Genomic DNA, 22,170 nt, shown 5'->3' on the forward strand with positions numbered 1-22,170 from the left:
AAACAAAAATCATCGTTTTTCGTTTTTTAACCAGAAAAAAAGAAGAAGAAAGAAAACATTTCGGTTTATTCGGACCATTCATTGAATAATAGAAAAGAAAAAATCCATTTACAGATGTGTAAAAATGGGCGGACGAGAATGATTTTGTGATTAAGATTGCGGCCCAGAATAAAGGCGGTGCTTATCTCAGGGGTTATATTTTATTAATATTAAGTTCAATGGAAAGATTGAATGGAAAAAAAAAAATTTGAACGAATTTGAAAAATTATCCACTTCTGTTTGAGATTTAAAAATTTTTACCAAATTTTCAAATCTCGTCGAATTTTTATTTTTTTGAAGAAAATGAAAATTTCATTTCCGAATCTTGTTTTCTTCCGAAGATGAAAAAACATTACGAATTGCAAATTGTAATCGGAAATTGTTTTTGCGAAACAGTCGAAAGTCGAAATCCATTTTGATGAAAATTTTTTTAAAAAAATAACAGAATTTCTGAATTGAATCCGGATATCAGACAATTAAACTCTCTTTATAATCATCATTTTTTTTGGAAAAATTCAATGAACTAAACGTCAATTATTTTACGACAACAACAACGACGACAATGACGGATGCTAAGAACAACAAAAATTCATCTAAAATTCATACCTTGTTGTTGTCAATCTTGTCAATTTTCAATTTTTTTCAGTTTTTTTTTGTTAAATTGAATTTTCTCTTGAAAATCAAATTTGAAAAAAAAATTTAATTAAAAAGAAATTTTTTTCAGATTTGATTTGAGAAAAGAAAAAAATAACACATCACAGGCAGCTAGTGAGATTAATTTCAAATTGATGTGAAAAAAAAATTCAAATTTTTCATTCAGTTATTTCAACCAAATTCAAATTTGTATTGTTTGCACATTCTATAGAATCATTCATGTCCATCATCACTTTTTCAATCTTGCATATTCGGATTTCGTTGAAAACTAAAAAATTTTTATTATTTACATAACCGATTTTCTCGAAGAAACGAATGATATATTTTTTCTTTTTCTGAGTGCATGATGGGTGCCTTTTTTTTCTCATCTTATAACTGGGTTTTCACTGTAAATCAATTGAATTTCCTCCCCTCTACTTCCCCCACCGAAAAATCGACAACGTGTGTGTGACATTTTGATTAAATAATTTTCATTTTCAAAACCAGCAAGCAAGCAAGAAAGCAAAAAACATACAATATGTTTTTCTTTACCAGGGAAAATAACCCTTTTACACACATTTGATATTGAATATTTATCCAATTTGTATCCAAATATGATGATGGTGGTGGTGGTGGGTGATGTAAGATAAATTTGAATTTTATTATTTTCAAACATTTCAAACATTGGAACCAAAAAAAAAAAAAAAAAAACGATAACATGGAAATTTGATATAACCACACACACACACACACACATTGTAAGCAATCAAGACATCCAAATGAATGTTTTTTATTTTCGTACCAGAATCAATGATTTGAATCAATTTTGTAAACTATATTCCGAATTGATATTGATCTTTCATGGTTTTTTTTCTCACTCACATCTTGCATATCGTTTGTTTTTTTGTTCTTTTTGTTCTTGGTGGTAATATTTTGTAAAATAAGAAGGATGAATTCTCCATTCATAAGCTTAAGATGAACCAATAATCGATGAATCGAAACACACACACAAAAAAATGGCCAAACATATCCATTCATACACACTTACCACAGAAAGATTCTCTCTCTCTCTCTCTTTCTCTTGAAAATATGATTAATGTTTGGTAATCAATTTTATTTGGTGGTTCTGTTGCAGGCGAAATATACGATATTCTCTGTCTGTTTCGTTTCATCGTTCATTGAATTTTTTTATTTTCTTCTTTTTCTTCTTCTTGTTTCTCCTTCGATTCGTTTGGTTATATATCGATAATAATCAAACTAACTTTGGTTGTTTCTTTGGTTCCAGACATAAAAATATTCTTCCAGAAACAAGCACCAAAAAAAAACATCAAATTGTTTTGTCGGCAATTGGTTTGCGTGTTTCAATTCAACAAGGGTAATGTCAAGATCATCATCGCAGACAAGCAAGCAAAAAGAAAGAAAGAAAAAAACATTCACTAAACAACCCAAAAAAATGTTGTTGCTAATAATAATAATAATAATATTCAAAATCAGAATCTGGTTAGTTTGATTCGTGTTTTTTTCGCTGGTTTCCAAGCCATTTATCTTTCTCACATCTTTCTCCAAAATTCTGGTTCAAGCTTCTTTTCCACCAGCCAAACCAAACGCCAAATGGAAAATGATTTATTTGAATTTTTCTTTTCTGATTTCATTGATGTATTTGCTCTCTCCAGAGATCAAATCTATTGTAAGTCAAAGAGAGATCATTTCAATTGAAAAAGGTCATCACAACACAAATGTCCAAAATTGTAATGGATAATAACGTCATCTTTATTGTCATCGAAAACTTTTATGAAAATGATTAAGAAAAACAAACCAGAAAAAAAGAAAATCCAATCATCATATTGATTCTGAAACATTTGTTTGATTGAAAACAAAGTAAACTTTTGTTTTTCAATCAAAAAAAGAAAAAACTTGTATCTTTGTAAACACAAAAATCAATTTCGTGAAAAAAATTTGTTGAAATTTGAGAAATTGAACAAAAAACCATGAAAAATGGATCAATGAAATTAGTTGAAATTTTTTTTTACACAGAACAAACAGACAAAATAGCAATTAAATTGAATTACATCAGTGAAACAAAAAAAAATTTGAAAATTCCTTGTTTGAAAAAAAGTTAAAACACGAAAACCTTGGTTACCTGGGTTACCATTGATTTTCAGCCAATTCAATTCAATTTGAAATTAATTTTGATGATTAAAATTAATTTTTTTTTCATCAAAAACAAAACTCCAATAATAAAATGTTGAACCTTATTGGAAAATGAGTGAGAGAAGAAGAAATTTTCCGTACAGGGTAATTTTCCGAACAACGACAACGACGTCGACAATGTTAAACAAGATTTCTACAGAAGAAAAATTCCAATAATAATTTTTAATAATTTAATTTAATTAAACTTTAAAAAAAACAACAACAACAGAGTAATGGAATGTTGTTTTTTTATTTTGAAACAAAAGTTTCATCAAAAACATCTTTTGGTTATTTAGTTTTTCTTCATTGATGATAATGATGCAAACATTAATCAAATTAGAACCGAAATTTTTTCAATCGGATAAGACATGCATATGGAGAAACAAACAAACAACGACAAAATAAAGAAAATAAAGAAGCTCATTAGCGTTTTTTTCAATTTATCGATTTTGTTTGTCATTTTCAATGTTGTTTCAGAAACTTTTTTTCTTCAATTGAATATTTTCCAATCAAAAAACAAAACATAACAAGTTTGATTAGTTTCATGGATGAATCTTTGTATCTTTGTATCTTGTTGTTTGTTTCAGGCAAAAACTAAATTTCAATTTTGTTATATATTTGTTGAAATCAACCAAATTCACCCAAAACAACAACCATTGGTCAGATTAACCCAGAATAATTGTCCCAGGAGAAATTTTTTTTTTTTTTTTTTTTTTTTTGATGAAACATTGATTCTGGTTGAGCTGAAAGAAAAAAAACGCTCAATAAATAGAATTGGCCAACAAAAATGCAAATGAAATTCTCGAAAATGAATATTGAGAGAGATGGAGAGAGAGAGATGGAAAATCGCTCGCTCAGAATCATCATCATCATCAGATAATATAATCAATCTAATGGATGGGCACTATTGTACCGGTCGATTCATTCATTCATTCATTCATTCATCCAGATGATTTGAGATGATTGAGTGATAAAAAAGGAAGAAAAAACTTTTTTTGCTTCTTAGTCTTATCATCATCTTCATCCTAATCATAATATTTGACTTTGAGCGGTTTGGTAGAATGAAGAAACAAAAATTGATCGTGATCAAGATCGATTCGTGCTCTATATTTTTTTTTTTGTTTAGTTTTTTTGGGACTGGTTTTGCCTTTGGCTAAACCATAACTTGATCCAAATACGCAAATGAATTTTTTTGCTTTTCGCTTCTTCTTCGATCAAAAGTTATCATCATCATCGTTAAACTAACACTTCTTTCCATTTGCCATTATTCACAAGAATTTATTATTCAATCGATTGATTTGGATCATCAACAGCCAAAAATGTTTTTTGGATTGATTGATAAATGAATATTCAGAAGTCTAAATGAATTGCAAATGAAAAAAAAACATTATCGTTTGGTCATCAATAATGTTTCATCTTTCATTTCGACTGGTTTTATTCTTACAAACTCACGATTGAAACATGAGAATCAAACACGAGAATTCTCATGACATTTGGATTTAAAGATTCAAAGAAATGTAAAATACCTTACCATCATCAAGATGATGATGATAAATTTGACTATTTCGATCCAATTAGTACTAATTTGTTTTTTTTTTCTGGCAACGACATGAATTCAAATGGATCGATTCATTTGGATGTTATTTTTTTAATATTCTTGCCCTTTGGAAAGAAAGAATTTAGAAAAGGAATGAATAGAGACACAAAAGGCACGAATTACGCATTGATCGATCTGATAGACACAGAGAGAGATAGAGAGAGAGAAATTCAGTTGCAGTAGATCTTGTGAATCGTTGACATGCATTTTAATTTAAAAATTATCTTGACAAAAATAAAAATAAAAAAATTCAATAGAAACTATTTTCAAGGAAATTTTATTTTATCAAACAATAGGGATAGTAAGAAATGGTCGTAATTCTGTAAAGTTTCCCAACAAAAAAGAAGAAGAATATTGGCAAACGTAAATGGTCCGAAGAATTTTGCCCATTGTAACAACAAAAAAAAAGAATAACATTGATCAGACATTAATCAGTAATCATAAAGAATTTTCCTTTTCTTCTTTTTTATTATTATTATTTCTGTTTGATATGAAATAAAATATCAAAAAGTAAGTAGAATGCAATGTGATAAAGTGAACATTGAACGAAGATGAAACAAAAAAAAAAATACTTTAAACTTGATCAAAAATAGATATTGAATGGATGACAATAGTCGTCGTTTGAAAAAGAATCGTCATCATCAAAAAACAAAACAAAAAACAAAAAATAAATCGAATCAAATCAAACTAAATTAGGCAATATAAAAAACATACAGCAACTGTCTGTGTATGTGTGTGTGTGTATATGATCTGAATGAAATCAAACAAAAATGACCAAAAATCCTATGAGAGAGATTCTGTGTTCATTGAGAATCACATTGAAAGGAATTTTTTGTTACCAATTTTTGTTTGATCTTCTCCCATTATTCTAAATGTATCCAATTTTTATTGTTTTTTTTTTATTATTATTGTTGAATTTTTTCATTTGAATTTTTTTTGTAGTTTTAAATGAATGAATGAATTCAAAAATATAAAGTTTTCAAATGTGAATTTCGTTTGTTTTATGGCATCAATTTTTTTTGTTTGAATCTGTAAAACAAACAAATTGGATTTTTACAATTTCATTTTGATTATGAAAATGTAAAAAAAACGAAAACGAAAATAAAAAAAAAACTGAAAAGTCACTTTTGGTTCAGATAATGATGATGATGGTGGATCAAAATATTTGTTTTTTTTTGTTCAGTAATTTAAACAACAAAAAGCAAATTTTGTAAAACTTTATTATCAAATTACAAAAACAAAAACAAAAAATGTAAATTCTGTTTGTTTTGAAGCAATAATATTTCATTGGTCATATCCAAACCAAATATTGATACCCATTGAACATATTTTTCAGCCAAACTTTTGGTTATTTTCGGTTATTTTACCGGAGAAAAAACATTTTTTTCTTCTGAATATTTTTCATTGGAAATCATTATAACTTTTTTTGTTTTCGTTTTGTTTTTGCTTTTGTTTTTGTTTTCCAAATTCTACATAATTCAAAAATTTTTTTTCCCTCGTTATTATTTGCTTATTCATTATCGTCATCATCATCCAACATCACCCACCACTGCCGCATCATCACCCATCCAAATAATAGTTTTTTTTCCAAACACTTGAACCCGGTGAACGAAGGCAATTCTTCATCAGAATATTCAGAAACCAGACAAAAGAATAAACAAAAAGAAGAAGTTTTTCCCCCTTGCAAAAACCGTATTTATTCATTAATTTTTTTTTGTTTTGTTTTGTTTTGTTTGATCGATTCACAAATCATTCATTTCAATCGAAAATGTGAATATCAAAAACTAAAATCAACGAACCCAGTCAACCAAACAATGAAAACATTCAGTCAGTCAGTCAGACAGACAATCAGTCAGTCAATGACAAATCATGTACAAACATCACTTTTTCTCCCTGTGTTTTCCTCGATGTTAACACACACACACTTGCAGAGGGAGAAAAAAAAATGAAAACAAAGGGTAGGGCATCACCCCAAAATATGTTCCATCATCATATTGATTCTTCGTTTGTTGTTGTTGGAAATTCTTGAATTTTTGTTTAAACAAACAATAATAATAATCATAATAATAATAAACATCATACAGAATTTGAATCAGAATTTGGAAAAGAAAAAACAAAAATCACCAGAATTTCATCATTATCATAGACAATGATGTTGATGAGTGATGAGTGAATGGAAAATTCTGAATAATAATAATGAAAAAAAAAACGTTTGGATGTCGATGATGATGAGACTATAACAACCAACCAAACAATAATCATTAGCATAATAATTCTTGACATTCATTTCATTCATTTTGGTTTATTATTATTTTCACTGAAATTTTCCATTCATCAATGTTTTGTTGTTGTTGTTGTTGTTGATCAGTCAGTTGGTCGTTTGTTGTTGTTGTTGTTGTTTCTCATTATAATCATCATCATCATCATCATTATGGATATCAAAATATACACACATTTCAATATTCAGTGTGTGTGTGTATTCAGGCAATCAATTCCAAAAAAAGTCATATTCGATTGTGATGATGATAATGATGATGATGAAAATGGAAAATGAATTTGACTAAATAAAAAAAAAGATTTTTTTCTTTCTTTCATCAATTTTTGGCTTGTTTGTTTGTTTTCACCTTCATAGGATTCTTCTTTGGCGTTCAAATATTCAAGAATATTGCAAGAATTTCAAGAATATTAGGTTTTTCCCAGTATAAATCATCATCACCAAATTCTTATTCTTGATGTTAACATAGTGATCGAATTTGTTTCATTTTCAGTTTCACATTTTTTGTTTGTTTGTTTGTTTGTTTGCTTGATTTTATTACATTTTGAATTCATTCCATGTTGGTTCTATTTATTCATTCATTCATCATAATCATGATTATATGAGAAGATTCTGAATGTTTAGAATGTTTTTTTTTCTTCAGTTGCTGAAAAGGGTAGCAATTATTGTTCATTAGGGTTATCAATTCTAAATGAATGAAGAAGAATGTTTCGAGCAAGTTTCTTTTACCGAACAGCAGATTCAATGTAAATTACTAACTTGAGATTTTTTTTCTCCTTTGACTACAGTGTTTATATTCATCATCATTTGAAATAATGGAAATAATATTAAGAAAAAAGTAAATGAAGATTATGATGATGATAATGTTTTGGCCTAACTAACTAACTAGCTAACTAACTAAGGCCAGAATAATTTTCTTTTTCGATTCTGTATATATTCTATGTTTGCCTTTGACTAACGAACTTAAACATACAGATAGAGAGAGAGAGAGAGAGAGAGAGAGAGAAAAGACAAACACAGAATATTCAACATTAACTAACTAAATTTTTTTTTGAGGGAAAAAAATGAAAGAATTTTTGTTTTTTTCTACTTCTTCAACAAGGAAAAAACGAACAAACGTTTTCTATTATTATTTGTTCAACATGTTAAAATTTTTTTTTCGGGGGGTAAATAAGGGTTAACAATTGAAAATAACAACATGTTTTTTTTAAACATTGTCACAAGCCGAATGATGATGTTTTTTTTTCCTGACTAAAATGTTTAAAAGTAATTTAATTAAAATATGAACAAGAGAAAAATTGGGAAGGAAAAAACAAACAAACTAAGAAGATTAACAATCGATTGATCTAAATGTATGTAGAATTTTTTTTGATAATGAACAGCCAAATGTGAATGATGTAATGAAAATTATAAAATTCATAAACATTGTGACAAAAGGAAACCTTTTAGAAAAAAATACCTGTAAATAATGTGGATGTTTATTAATAATTTTGCAGCAAATTAATAATGTAATAATTTTTCATAATCAATGAATGTTGAAATTTCGATAAAAAAAATCTATCCAGAATAAACCAGAATAATTCCCGGGAAGTTTCCGAAAATCGCACAAGAAGTGAAAGCAACAACAAAGATATTTATCATTTCCATCGGCGCCCAAAAGATTTCATTTTTGTAAAAAAAAACAGCATTTCAAAAAAGAAAAAATAATTATAATTTTTCAAAAGGTTTTTTTTCCCACTTCTTTTTCTTGGATAATAATACACTTTGTAATTTGTTTCTTTCGTGGATTTAAAGAAACAAAATGTTTGTTTGGGAAAAAAAATTCTCTAAAAAAAGAAGAATCGTTAATCACATACACACACAGAATTCGCTACCGATTCTTTGTATCACAAGACCCTCATTTATTTCTATATACGGCAAAAGACCAAGTTGAAGAAAAAAAAATGAATTTGTTTGTTTCATTGGGATAAAAGTCGAAAATGAATTGCCTTAGTTTTGGGTTATTTTTTCCCGCACCTGCCATTAATCTGTATTTTCCGGCTACAAATTTTTTCGGTTATTATCGTTGTTGTTGTTGATAAAGATAACAGTGTTTTTTTTTCGGGCAAAAAAATTTCTTTATAATAAATTTTCGGTTAAATTCAAAAATTGAAAAATTGATCAATGAGCACACAATGTTTTTCCGATGTGTTTATCCGATTTAATTTTTGTCATTTTTTTCCCCACGAAGTTTTTTTTTTTAATTAAAAATTTTTTCCAATTTTTTCTCCAAATTTTCGGGATGCAAATAAAAAAAAACGGTTGTTGTTGTTGCTGTTTGTTTAAAACGGTTATTATTATCATTATAAACTGGTATTGAAAACATTTTTTTTGCTGATGTTGTTGTTGTTGTTGTTGTTGACGATGATAAAAATATTCTGTACACATGTTTATTTAACACAAGAATTTTTCACACCGAAAAAAAATAACGAAAACAAAATTGCATTGAACCGAAATGAATCGCTTGCGTTTTTTTCTAATTTTTTCAGTATGAAAAGCTGAAAAAAAAGCCGGATTTTCTTCCATTCATTTCATTCAGTTGTTGTTGTTGTTGTTGTTTTGGGTGCAAAAACATCATCATAAGCTTTGCATATTTTTAATTAAATTTTTTTTTCATCTTCGTAGTCGTCGTCGTCGTCGTCTTTATTCTTCATCATTTGTCATTATTATTATTATTATTCTTATGAGAATTTCTTTAAATTTTTTTCTTTCTTTCTTTCTTTTGGTTTTGAATTTCATGTGTGAAGAAAACCTTTCGTTTTTCTTTTCAAATTTTTCACATAAAATGATGATGATTTTAAAATAAGATAAAATTCACGAAACGAAACGAAATGAAACGAAATGAAAAGATAGAAATGGAGCGCAACAAAGATATCGACCGACACCCGGTGTCTGTCGAGAGCCAGAAAGAGAGAGAGAGAAAGCAAAGAAAATTCAATCAAAAAAATAAACGATGATGTGACAACATGTCATCATTCGTCGTCGTCGTAGTCGTCGTTGTCGAAAAAAAGATGCTTGATGATGAATCAAATCAAGTACCGGTATATAAATGGAATGAAAATGAAAAAAAAGAAAAAATAATCAAAAAGAATCAAAAGCGTAGGATGAAAAAAAGTTTTTGCTGACGACGACTTCTACGTCGACTAATTCGTCAAACACATGTGTGACATATGATATTCAGGAAACATTTTCATGTGTGACAACAACAACAACAAAATGAATTTAAGAAAGAATCATCATCATTTGTCAATTGGATTGCTGAGGGATTTAAAAAACTTTGCAACAACAACATAAAAACATCAGAATAAAAACACAAAGTTTCTTCTGCTTTTTCAACTAAAAAGTATATTTTCCAGGTATCCATTCATGATTCTTGTCATTTACAAATGATTAATGAATGATTAGTGCAATTCAATCATATCAACGACAAACATCAGAAAGAAAGATGAAGAATTTCTTTTCAAAATTCTTTCTACATTGTATCTTCTTCAACCAAAAAAAAAAATAAAATGAATGATGATGATGAAGATGCCGGCACCAAAAAAAATTCTTGACAAGAATTTGTTTCTTTTTAAGCTAACCAAAAAAAAATTCTGATTTTACTAAATTTAGAATGAGGCGACGAAATGTCAGGAGAAACAAAACAAAACCTTCTTCATCATCTCAAAGACCGCACACTTTGATAGGAATCTTTTGCTTGTCAACTTTGTGTCAAAAATTTTTTCCTGTTGATGATGATGATGATGGATCAAGCGTTAAAATTAAATCAAATTTGAATATATCTGGTGGGCCAGAAAAAATATTTTGCCGGTTTGATGCCTACGCACCAAATTACAAAAAAGAAATGAAGAAAATCTTGAAAGTTTCATCATTACTGATTACAGATATGACAAGTAACGAACGAACGAACGAAAAAAAACATTGACTTTTGACAAATGATGTTTGTTTGGATGACGATAATGAAGAATTTTAAACAAACAAACAAAAATTTGCTTATTTTTAGCAGCACAACAGGTTAACCTTTTTATTTCAAAAAAAGGTAAGTAGGTTTTTTAATTAATTTTTTTCCACCCCCCCCAATCAATTCAGGTTGTCAGGTAAGGCCAATGATGATGAGTGGTGGTGATGATATTCGAGGCGTGTTATGTCACAAAACCCAAAAATGAAAAACTGAAAAATCCATTTCAAATTTCCACCATAAACCAAAAATTAATAAAAAAAGGTGGAGTTTTTGGTGTTAATTTTGTTTTTCGTTGTTAGCTAATCAAATCAGAAAATTTTGAATAAAACAAGCTACAAGTGGGAGTTTTTTTTTCTTTGTCAATGTCATAAACACTCCTCTTTCAAAAATCATGGAAATCATTCATTTTACAATACAAAGAGAATATTCTCTAAAAAGAATATTCTTCTTTGTTTGAAAAACCTAACAAGGAAAAAAAAGCCATAATTTAAGGAAGAAAAACATTCATTCATTTTTCATTCATTGTTGATGATTTCAATCAAAACAAAGCAAAAAACTTCTAAAGCTAAATGGATCATTTCAACACACACACGCATACGAAGAAAAAAATGGATTTTTTTCTGGTTTAAAAATAGCAACAAGTTAGTGTTTTTTTGGGTTAAACGACAACAGCACACAATGTAACATCATCATCTAATGATGAAATTGACAATTAAGAAATTCATCTTTTCGAATGAAAGAAAAAAAAACTGAGATGGCTATATGGATTCTGAGATCATAAAAGTTGACAGTGTTGTTGTTCGTTGGTCGACCATCGAACAACAACCGTCTTTCATCTGAAATAGATTTTTCTTTTTTTGATTTTGTTTGTTTGCTATAGAAATGCTGCAATGATGGAAAAAAATGATGAATGAGCTGTTGTTGATTCGGTTCGGTTCGTTTCATTTCTTATTATTTCTTATTTTTTGGTTCAAAACAGAGAAAAAATTGTATATTGCACTCCTATAACTTGAATCATCATCAAATCTGATTATCATTATCATTCATTATTCAAATTTTTTTTTGAAATTTTAAAATGAATTTTTTGAAAAACAATTAAACAAGCAATCATTGTATGTTGGAAAACAAGATTATAATTTGCTCTAATCAAAGAAGAAAAAAAAACTCTAGCAACAAATTGCTTGATTGCTTGCTTGTCAAACAAAAGACCAAATGAAGAAATGAAATGAATGCAATTCTCTTGAAATTCAAGAATCAATCAACAATGTAGTACATCCTTATCCATGGAGGAAAAATCTGTCCTCATTTGGCTTTCAATGATGATTATGATGATGATGACAACCCGATGAATGTTCGAGAGAGAATTTCTTCTTAAGTAAAGATTAATAAATTTCAATTGACCTTTGAACCAGCCATTGATGAGAGGAAGACTTACGAATGGCACACACACACACACACACACATGGCAAAATATCGAAATGGGTGATAATCTGAAAATCAAAAGAAAAGAAAAGAAAAAATAAAGATTTTTCATTGACCAAAATACAGAAAAAAAGAAAAAAAGATTCACGTGCCGTCTATGATTATGATGATGATGACAATCAAGATTGACTGATTACCATCTTTACCAAACAGAAAAAAAAGTCTTGAAGAAACGATGATTATCATCGTCATCGTCTTTCTCCATCTTCTTGGTGACAAAGAGAAAAAAAATGAAAAATTTGTTTGCCAAAAAAAAATTGAAATGAAATGAAAAAATTGAAAAATTCTCGTTAAAATTTTTCATTTCATTTCATTTTGGTCTGGTTTATTAAGAATTTTCTGAGTAACATAAAAATAGCTAGAAAAAGAAAGAAGAAAAGAAAGGGAATTAATTGACAAATATAATTAGTGTGCAAAGCAAAGCAAAGAATAATAATGATGAAGACAGAATAATCATAAAGAATTTTCGTTGTTATTTCCCAAATCATCATTATGATTATTATCGTTTTGGCCAAAAACAAAAAAAAATGGATATATATCATTTTGAAAGATTGCATCATCGTCAAGATATCAATGGTTTGTTGTTGTTGTTGTAGTCAAGAGTGTCAACAGATTGAAATAATAATTTCAAACAACAACAACAGAATTTCGATACTTTTGCAAAATAAATTTTTTCTAAAAAAAATATGTGTCAACTAAATTACTAATTGTAAATAAATACATTGTGTAATCACCCACACACGCCAACACATATAGAGTCTAAATAGTCATCATTGAAATACACAGATGTTTTCAAATGTTTTTTTGGCTTTAGAAAAAATTGCATTGAATTTCCTCTTTACCAAATATCATCATTTTCAATTCGATTGATGAAATGATTAGCTTAATGAATGCATAAGCCTTGAATTTTTTTTTTTGAAAAGATTAATGATGATTGACTGTTTCTTTTTCTTTCTTTTTGACACATTATCGTCTTGTTTTGTTTATTTTTTTTTGGCAACCAAAAACATTGTAAAGCGACTTATACACACATGTCATGCGGCTTATATGAAATTACAGTAAAGTTGCGTTTTTTTTTCTTTTTGGCTTTCTTAGTGAAAATCGAAAAAAAAGGCCAAACCGATACAGCGAAAAAAATTACCAAAACAAAATCGATAAAACAGAAGCCTAATCAATATTCGATTACCAACACCAAAACAAAAAACTATTTATTTATTCGTTGGTTTTGTGGTTGTTGCTGTTTTTCTTTTGTTTCATTCTTCTTTGCATGGAAAAGTCAGAAAAGAAAATTTGAATATGATTTGCTGTCGATCGAAAAAAAAATGTTGATCGAACGCAAAAAGAGAACAAAGGTCGTTATTCGCTTCGTTTTTTATTCTCGATCAGCATCATTATTATCACGATCAGTGAAAAAAAAGTAGAAAAAAAAAGATGTGTGCATTATCATCATCATTTCAGAAGTGTTTTTTTGCATCCAGCCAAAAGAAACATAAACAAAAATTAATTGTTTCTATTCTACTTTTTCAAACAATTTATATGGATCGGTAATGTGAATTCTTCGGGTTTTTTTCTTCTTCTTGTTTCGGTAATTCCATCAATACCCGGAAAATCATCATCACCTTCATCATCAATCGATAATGATAAAAAATGGATATGGTAGAAAAATGGCTACAAAAACGTTTTCATCATAGAATCAGAAAAAGAATCCAGATGGAGAGGAAAAACCGATCATATTCGGTTCATCATATGCTTGGCTAGCCATTTTTTTCTTTGCTATAGAAAAAGATTTCGTGATTAGAAATTCAATGTTTTTTTTTTGGTTTTTCGTTTTTTTTTGGCAAATGTCGCATACATTTATCTTATTTTGGCAATTGACCCAACAACGATGCCAAACCTGAAATAATTCATTTTTGTTTCGTTCGTTTGCTTTCACTTTTATCGACGACAATAATGATGGCCGTACATATTGAAATACGGTTGGAGAAAAAAAAATTGTCCAAACCATCAGGTTTATATCCATTCTGGTACGGTCCGATCAAACTTTTTTTTTGAAATCGATAATGCTGTTCTTGCTGCTGCTGATTCGGTTGTTTCAAATGTCAATGCGAAAACGAAAAGATTGAAAAGTTTAAAATTACCGTCATTCACTTGAGAAAAGCTGTTTTATTTTGACGATCGTTATCGATATTCGGTCGTTTTGAATCATTCAAAAAGATTCTACTGCTGATTCAATCCCAAATAGCGATGATGATGATCATTCATTTTAACCAGAAATGACCATCACCGATTTATGATGATTGTTGTTTTCCACTTTTTTTTCCAAACAACAACCAACGATAATAATAATGATTATTATTCACAATAACGGTAAATGTTTCCCGAAAATATTCCTTTCAAAAGTAAAAAAAAAACAACAACAACATGCCGGTAAAGAACATTTGTTTTTTTGTCTTTCAAAAACTTTTTTCTCAAAGTTTAGTCCCTTGATGGAGAACAACAACAACATCAAAAAAGAAACCAAAGTTTCCTTCATCAAAAAAAACAAAACACAAGAATATTTCAATCAAGAAACAAAACAAAAAAAAGTTGTTTGAATGTTTTATTTTTTGTTTTGTTTTGTTCGTTGCAAACTTGAATATTTGTTGTCCGAATAATGCCCAACAAAAATCAGAAGAATTTGGACAAAAGTAAAGTGAAGCATCTCTTTTCCCCTTTCGTTTTACTGGAAACCAAGAATAAATTTATTTATTCTGTGGGACCAAAAACAACGACCTTCAAACTTTTTTATTTATTTATTTATTTTTCTGGTTTCATCATCATCGCTATCACTCGTTTGAATCAAACTTACTTTTGGAAAGCAAACAAACAAACAGACAGACAATTTTACCGGCCGGCATATAATGAAATTATTTCCATATAGTGACAATACAAGGAAAAAAAAAGTTTTTCTTCGTCTTTTCGTTCATTTCATCCTCAAACAAAACCAAAACAAAAATAAAGGGTTAAGTTTTTGTTTCGTCAATCGAGAGACAAGAATGATTCTTTGATGATGTTTTTTTTGTTTGCTTTTCGAATAGCAAAACCAAAAAAAAACTTCCCGACAATCTCTGTATAAAATAAAAGAAAGAAGCGATGAATGTCAATGAATGAATTGTATATGTGCATCATAGAAAGAATTTATGGACCACCAAACAAAGGGAAAAAAACAATTTTTTCGTTCATCATCGAAAAGATTCTAGGGCCATTTCTGGGATGACCATTCAACACCAAAAAAAAAAAAAAAAATGAAATAATAACGAAAGCTTATGATTAAGTCGTCATCATCATCATCATCAACAACATCATAATCATGGCCATCGAAACCTTCATCATCATCATCATCATCATCTATCCACACCATTATCATCATCAACAAACTTTATGGCCATTATGATGATGATGATGATTTTTAATGGACACACACACACATTCATTGTTTAGGAATATTCTGTTGTTTCCAAAAACAAAAAAAACGATAAAACAGAATAAGAGAAAAAAGCTATAGCTGAGAATAGAAAAAAAATGGAAAGAATATTCTTTTGCCTTTTTGTATATAAAAAAATGTTACTTGAAAGATTGACATCATCACATCATCTATGGATGATTATTATGGATGTTATGTGTATGTGTATGTGGATAATAATTTGCTTTCATTTTTTTCCCCCCTCCCGATCTTTATGTATTTACTTTCCTAAAAACCAATTCTTGTGTTTCATAACCAGAATAAATAGTTAGTTTAGTTTAGTTTAGTTTTGGTTAGTTATGGTCAACATTGATGATGATAATGATGAAGATGATAATGATGAGAGCCTGTAATAAGGCACAATAATCATGGAGAGAGCAAAAGAAAAATTGATGATTATGATGATGATAATAATAATTACCATCATAATTCAAATGAAAATAGAGAATCGAAAGAATGATATTCATATCTTCAAATGTACATTATCGTTTTTCGTTTTTTTTGTTTTTCTGGCCCAACGAATAATAATGATAATAATATCTTCCATATGGACAGGCAAAGTTTAAGGCAAAAATTTATCATTTTTTTCCTTTTTTCACCAATAACTTTTTGCAGAATGAATTTGTCAGAAAATTGTCTAATTGATGCGTGTGTGTGTGTGTGTGTGAGGGTTAAAGGAATTTCTTTGGAAAGTTCAAAGGAAAATTTGTTTGTTTCTTTGAAAATAAAAGGGGCCCTCTGCTGCTGTATGTTTGCGTTTTTGACATTTTTATTATTTTCTTTCTTTATTCATTGTCCAACCAAACCAATCGACCAAACATTCATAATACGCGTTCGGACATTTGCATTTGACTTGTTTATTAGTATTGACTATAGCGAAATAAAATAATCTTAAAACAATATGATTATCATTCATTTCATTTCATTCATTTTCATTCTTACGCCTCTTTCAATGATGGAATATTATTTACATTGTTTTTTTCTCTTTCGCTTCTTTTCTACATTTTTCTTTTCTTATTTCATCATCATCATCATGGATATGGATATATGGTCATAAAGTGCACAATGTCAAACTTATAAAATGGAAAAGGCAATTATCATTATTATTATTATTAGTTAGTTATATACAAATATAAATATGTCATTGCCATTGTTGGTTGGTTGGTTATTTTTTTTTCTCTTTGCCTTGATTCTATTGAATAATAATTAGAATTCACAAAGATTCGTTCCAAAATGAATTTCTTTGCCCAAAAACGTCGAATCCCCATCTCCCACCATCATGTAGGTGTGTCATCAGAAAAGTTTTTATATTTGGAAATCTGATATCCAAAATAATAACGATGTTACGCTTGTCGTATTTCAAGTCCTTATCATCATCATCATTATCATCAAGTGCGATTGAAATTCTAGAATCTTTTTTTCACTGAGGCGGCTTTCTTTCTTTTTTTGTTGAATTCTTATGTCTAAAGGACACAGACACAAATGATCTTATCTTTTTGAAGAAAAAAATGGTCAAACTTTTGCTAGACATTTTCTTTGTCACCCAAACAACAACAACAGAATTGGATTGTATTCGAACAACAGCGAAAAAAAACTTTAAACAAAAGTTTAAAATTTCATTTTTTTCGTTATTGAATTAACTGTTTCTTAACACAGAGAATTTGGAAGTGAAAAAAAATTCGAAATTCTAGATTTTTTTTCTGTTCTGTTTTCGGTCAATATAAAAATGACCGAATCTAGTTTAGTTGAAAACTTTGTCACAGCCAATTTTTTGAAAAGCAGAGAGAGTTTATTGTGTGTGTGAAAACAGTTTCCAGAAAGAATAAAAGAAAAATGCCATCATCAACATCAACATCACCATCAATATCAAAATCACAATCATTATTAAAAAGATCATCATCATCATTATCATCAAATAGTAGTAGTAGTTTAACAACAGCAAAATCTGATTTAACAAGAGAAAATTCTTTGGAAAAACCACCACAACCAGATCCTGAACGTTTTCTATCAACCGGTTTATTAGTATGGAGTCATCGTTTTTCTGATTTATCATCATCATTAAAAATGGTTGATAATTATTTAGTTAAATATGATCCTGAAACGGATTTAATATTTGATGGTGAATTAATATTACCGGCTGATTTTTGTGATTTTATTTTTCCAATTTTGATTGGTTATCCAAATGAATTACCAATTGATCCACAATGGATTAAGAAAAAGTAAGTTTGAAAAAAATTGATTTAACAACACAATTGAATAATCAGTCAATCAATCAATTTCCAATTGCCAAAATATAGCATAAATCGTTTAATGAATCCAGGTTGTTATCTGATTTGTGCACGTTCACAATCAACAAATTGTTGGTCATCATCCGAAACATCAATACGATTAGGTGTTTATCGTACAGAATTAACAACCAATCTAACAAGATTGGATGCAAATTTATTATTTGTTATGCAATCAGCATGTAAAAATGATATAAATTTAAATGTAACACAATATGTTGATTTTATTGATGATCTTGATTCGGTACGTGATCATTTTTTTCCACATCGTTTATCACAAAATATGGCACAGGTTATGGCACGTAGTTCACAATCAACAAATCGTATGGCTATACGTGCACGTACACATTTACAAAAATTAGTTGATGTACTTGGTCGTGAACCAAGTGAAGAATCATTACAAAATCGTTCATCATCATTAGAAGATAATAATGTTCGTAATAATAATAATAACAATAATAATAATCAGAATAATAAAATTAGACGAATGTTAAAAAGACATGAAGATCTTGTACAAATTTATGTTGAAAAATTATTACCACAATTATATAAAGTAAAAGAAACATTTGTAACGGAAAAACCAAAAGATGATCGAAATTTTTATTCTGAACGTTTTAATTTTTTCCTAAGTAAAGATTCATTTGCAATAATATTGGATCAAAATTGTGCATTTGATCGTTTGCAACGGAAAATTTTACGTGAATCAGAGGAAAAACCCGGGCCATTTGTTCGTTTAATACGATCAGGTGCATATGTTGCCATTGAAGGTACACCACGTTATTGTAATCTTAAAAATGCACATCATACATTCTATACAAGATCAATATTTCTTTGCCGTTTAACATCATTTCCAATGGTCATACTACAAGAAGGTGTTAAATGTTTTGATGCATATTATAATAATGATGGTTTGGATTTTACATATTTTGATTCATTACCTATAAATGATTTATTATATATTGATTGGTATCAAATACAAATCGATTTAAAAATGGATACAGAACCAAGAATATTTAAAGGTCATGTTATGTTTTGGAATGAAATGAATGATATATTACCAACATTACCATTTACACAGATGAAATTTGATCCAGATATGGCAGCAAAAATACAAATGCTTTGTATGGAAGAAGAAGAATCTCGTCCATATCGTCCATTAATTATATTTACATTACAACAAGTTTTATATACATATTATGATCCATTACGTGCACGTTTAGAAATATTATGGAATCTTTATTTTCGTATTGATGATAGTGATATTGATCGTTTATCGGCTGTACGTAAATTAGATATATTTGCAAATGGTGTTTATTTTTATATGAAATCATTTAATTGTACATATTTATGGACACAAAAAAATGCCGATACAATGGTACAAGAAGATCGTAATTGTGAAATTACTGTTAGTTCAGTGGATGTTACCGATATGGATTTAGCTAAAATTGGTTGGTCACATCAAATGTTTGAACAATTTCTTAATCTTTATCTTGGCCGATTATATCCATATCAAAATTCAATTAAACAATGGTTATTGGATGAAACACGTCGTATAAAACGGCAATTAATTGTACGACCAACAACATTAACTGATAAATTATTATATAGAAATGGTTTTTTTCAAACAAAAATTGAACAATTTCAAAAAGAACAAGCACAAAAACCAAGAAAATCCATATTGAATATGCCAGAAACAATGACAATTAAATCATTATTGAAAAATAAATCAAAAATAATGAGAAAAAAAATTGCATTACCATTAAAAAAACAATCAAAATTAATGACAAAAATGGTGGAAACATCAAAAATAGAAACATCAACAAAAAAAGAACCATCAACAAAATCAACATCGACATCATCTACATCGACCACAACAAACACAACCGCAACAACAACAACAACAGCAACGATAAAAAAGCAACCAGAAACAAAATCACAAAAATAAAGAAAAAAAATGAAACAGAATTTCATTGTCAATCGCGGATTGATTGAATGAATAAATTCTTTTGCTTTATTTTTCTGTTGGTTTTTTTTTGGTGTTGAAAATGAAAATAAAAAACTTCTTCTTTTTTGTTGATGATATTCTTTATTGATGGAATCATCTTTTTTCAATCATCATCTTTTTTTTTCTTTCTGATGAAACTTAAAAGAAATCCAAAAAAAATATAGCCTCAAGGGCCGAATAATAGCAGAAATATTGATGGCAGCGAAGATATTATTATAATTTGTGTGCGTTGAAAATCCATTTCCAAACCCAAAAAAACCCAAAAAAAAAGAAAAAAAGAAGAAGAAACTTCCACCGAAAACAAAACAAAACGAGAAAAAATCTTTGATTCATTTCATTTCACATGTTGTGTGTGTGTGTGAGTGAAGAGTAGTGAGAGAAAATAAAATTCAATCAGAGAATCCTGAGAAAAAAAGAAGAAGAAAACTTATAATAAATTCGAGAATAATGTATATTAATAATATAATTTCAATGAAGAAGAAGAAAAGGTCTATGGATACAGTCAAATATGATCCTTTTTTTTTCTTATTCTTCTATTTTCTGGGTTTGGAATTCACGAATTTCAATCTACATTTGATGATAAGTTGAAAAGAAACCAAAGAAGAAATTCTTGTTCTCAAATGAATGGAACAGAATTTTTTTTTCTGGTTGCCGAATGCCGAATCCACATGGCGCCCTCGGGAACATCGAGTAAAAGAATTTCGTTTTGATCATATCTTAATAATGATGATCGAATCGAAGAAAAAAAATCAGTTTCAATCAGATTTTGGGATACCAAATTGAAAAAATGAATGGAACAGAATGAATTGAATGAAATGAAAAGAAACCAGAAAATGAAATGTTTGAATTGGCAATCCAAAATTGAATCAAATCGATGATGATGATTTTACCTTTGAAAACAAAAAAAATTCATAGCATTTCAGTTGTTGTTGTTGTTTTGGCTACGAAAATCTGAAAAAGATTTTCTCTTTTCTTTTTTGGAAAAATTTAAAATTATAATTTAATTTTCCAGTTGCACACTGCAGTGTAGTTTATCTGAAAAAAAGTTGGTAAAAAGTGAGAAACTTGCCGCTGCAACCGCTAGAATAAATTGAAACGAAAAATAATTCACTCACTAAATGACATCTCTTTCTAAACGATGGATTTTCTTCTTTCTTGGTCATGAATTTTAGATTTCGTTCGCAATCTTGTTACAACGAATTTTTTTGTTTTGTCAAATTTGGAAAATATGGTTGGAATCAAGCAGGGAAAGAGAATAACCATTGGAATTTTTTCAGGTAGAATTTTTTTGGACGTAAACGACCAAAGAATTTTTCATTCAGAATAATGAAATCTCGAAAAAAATGTCAACAGAAAAGAATTCATCATCACCGACATCATTATTGATCGATCGCGATCGATCGATCGATCGATGATTGAAAACATGTTTTCCAAAAAACAAAACGAAACATTGATCGAATTTCAATGCAAAAAGTATCGAACATTGAACGCGCGCGAACAAACGAAAGAAAAAAAATATTAAAACTTAATTAAATTTCAATTCTGATCTTTTTTTTTTGATTTTTGTTTGATTTTTTCATACTTTCCAATCGGTAAACTAAGATCTCAGTATCGACAACAACAACAAGAGAAAAATCATTTTGTTGAAGAATTTCTGTTGAGGATTTTATCAATTGAATCACAATCGAAAGCAAGAGAGAGAGAGAGGGAAAAAGGTTTCCATTTGAAACACAATCCGGTAAAATCTAAATGAAATCGGGAAACACACGGAGAGAGAGAGAGAGAGAGAGAGAGAGAGAGAGAGAGAGAGAGAGAGAGAGAGAGAGAGAGAGAGAGAATGTCATCGAGACGTGAAATTTAATTTAAAAATAAATGATTTTCAATTTTCAATTTTCAATTTTTTGTTGTTGTTGTTTAAATTAAAAACGTAGAAAAACTGAAATTTTTTTTTATCAAAAAATTTTAAGCACGCAAAACGAAAAATTTCTTCGGAATCGATGACACAACTGACTGTGTGTGTGTATGGTGTGTTGAATTTCATTGTCAAAATGTTTAAGATGTTTTTCGTTTTTCCACTACACATTCACACATAATGAATTCAATTATAAAGAGCAAAAAAACTGGGGGAAGTGATAAACTTTTTTTTCTGTCAAAAAAAAAAC

At 28.7% G+C, this 22,170-nt stretch overlaps 1 protein-coding gene across 2 annotated transcripts; it reads left to right on the plus strand.

Moving 5' to 3' along the window:
• Positions 1-17,460: 17,460 nt before the first annotated feature.
• LOC113789163 (uncharacterized) lies at positions 17,461-20,083 on the plus strand. 2 transcript variants are annotated; one of them, XM_075824094.1, is made up of 2 exons: positions 17,461-17,937; positions 17,983-20,083. In XM_075824094.1, the coding sequence occupies exons 1-2, from the start codon at positions 17,552-17,554 to the stop codon at positions 19,946-19,948; spliced, it is 2,352 nt and encodes a 783-aa protein (XP_075680209.1). In that variant the 5' UTR covers positions 17,461-17,551; the 3' UTR covers positions 19,949-20,083. The 2 variants fall into 2 exon arrangements, with proteins under 2 accessions (XP_075680209.1, XP_027194459.2); XM_027338658.2 differs by having other exon boundaries at positions 18,016-20,083.
• The last annotated feature ends 2,087 nt before the right edge of the window (positions 20,084-22,170 follow it).

This window comes from Dermatophagoides pteronyssinus, unplaced genomic scaffold (genome assembly GCF_027571235.1).
Source record: "Dermatophagoides pteronyssinus isolate colony J.1.1.1.1 unplaced genomic scaffold, Derpt_VIB-CSIC_2022.12 sq0048, whole genome shotgun sequence".
NCBI classification, from domain to species: Eukaryota; Metazoa; Arthropoda; class Arachnida; order Sarcoptiformes; family Pyroglyphidae; genus Dermatophagoides; species Dermatophagoides pteronyssinus.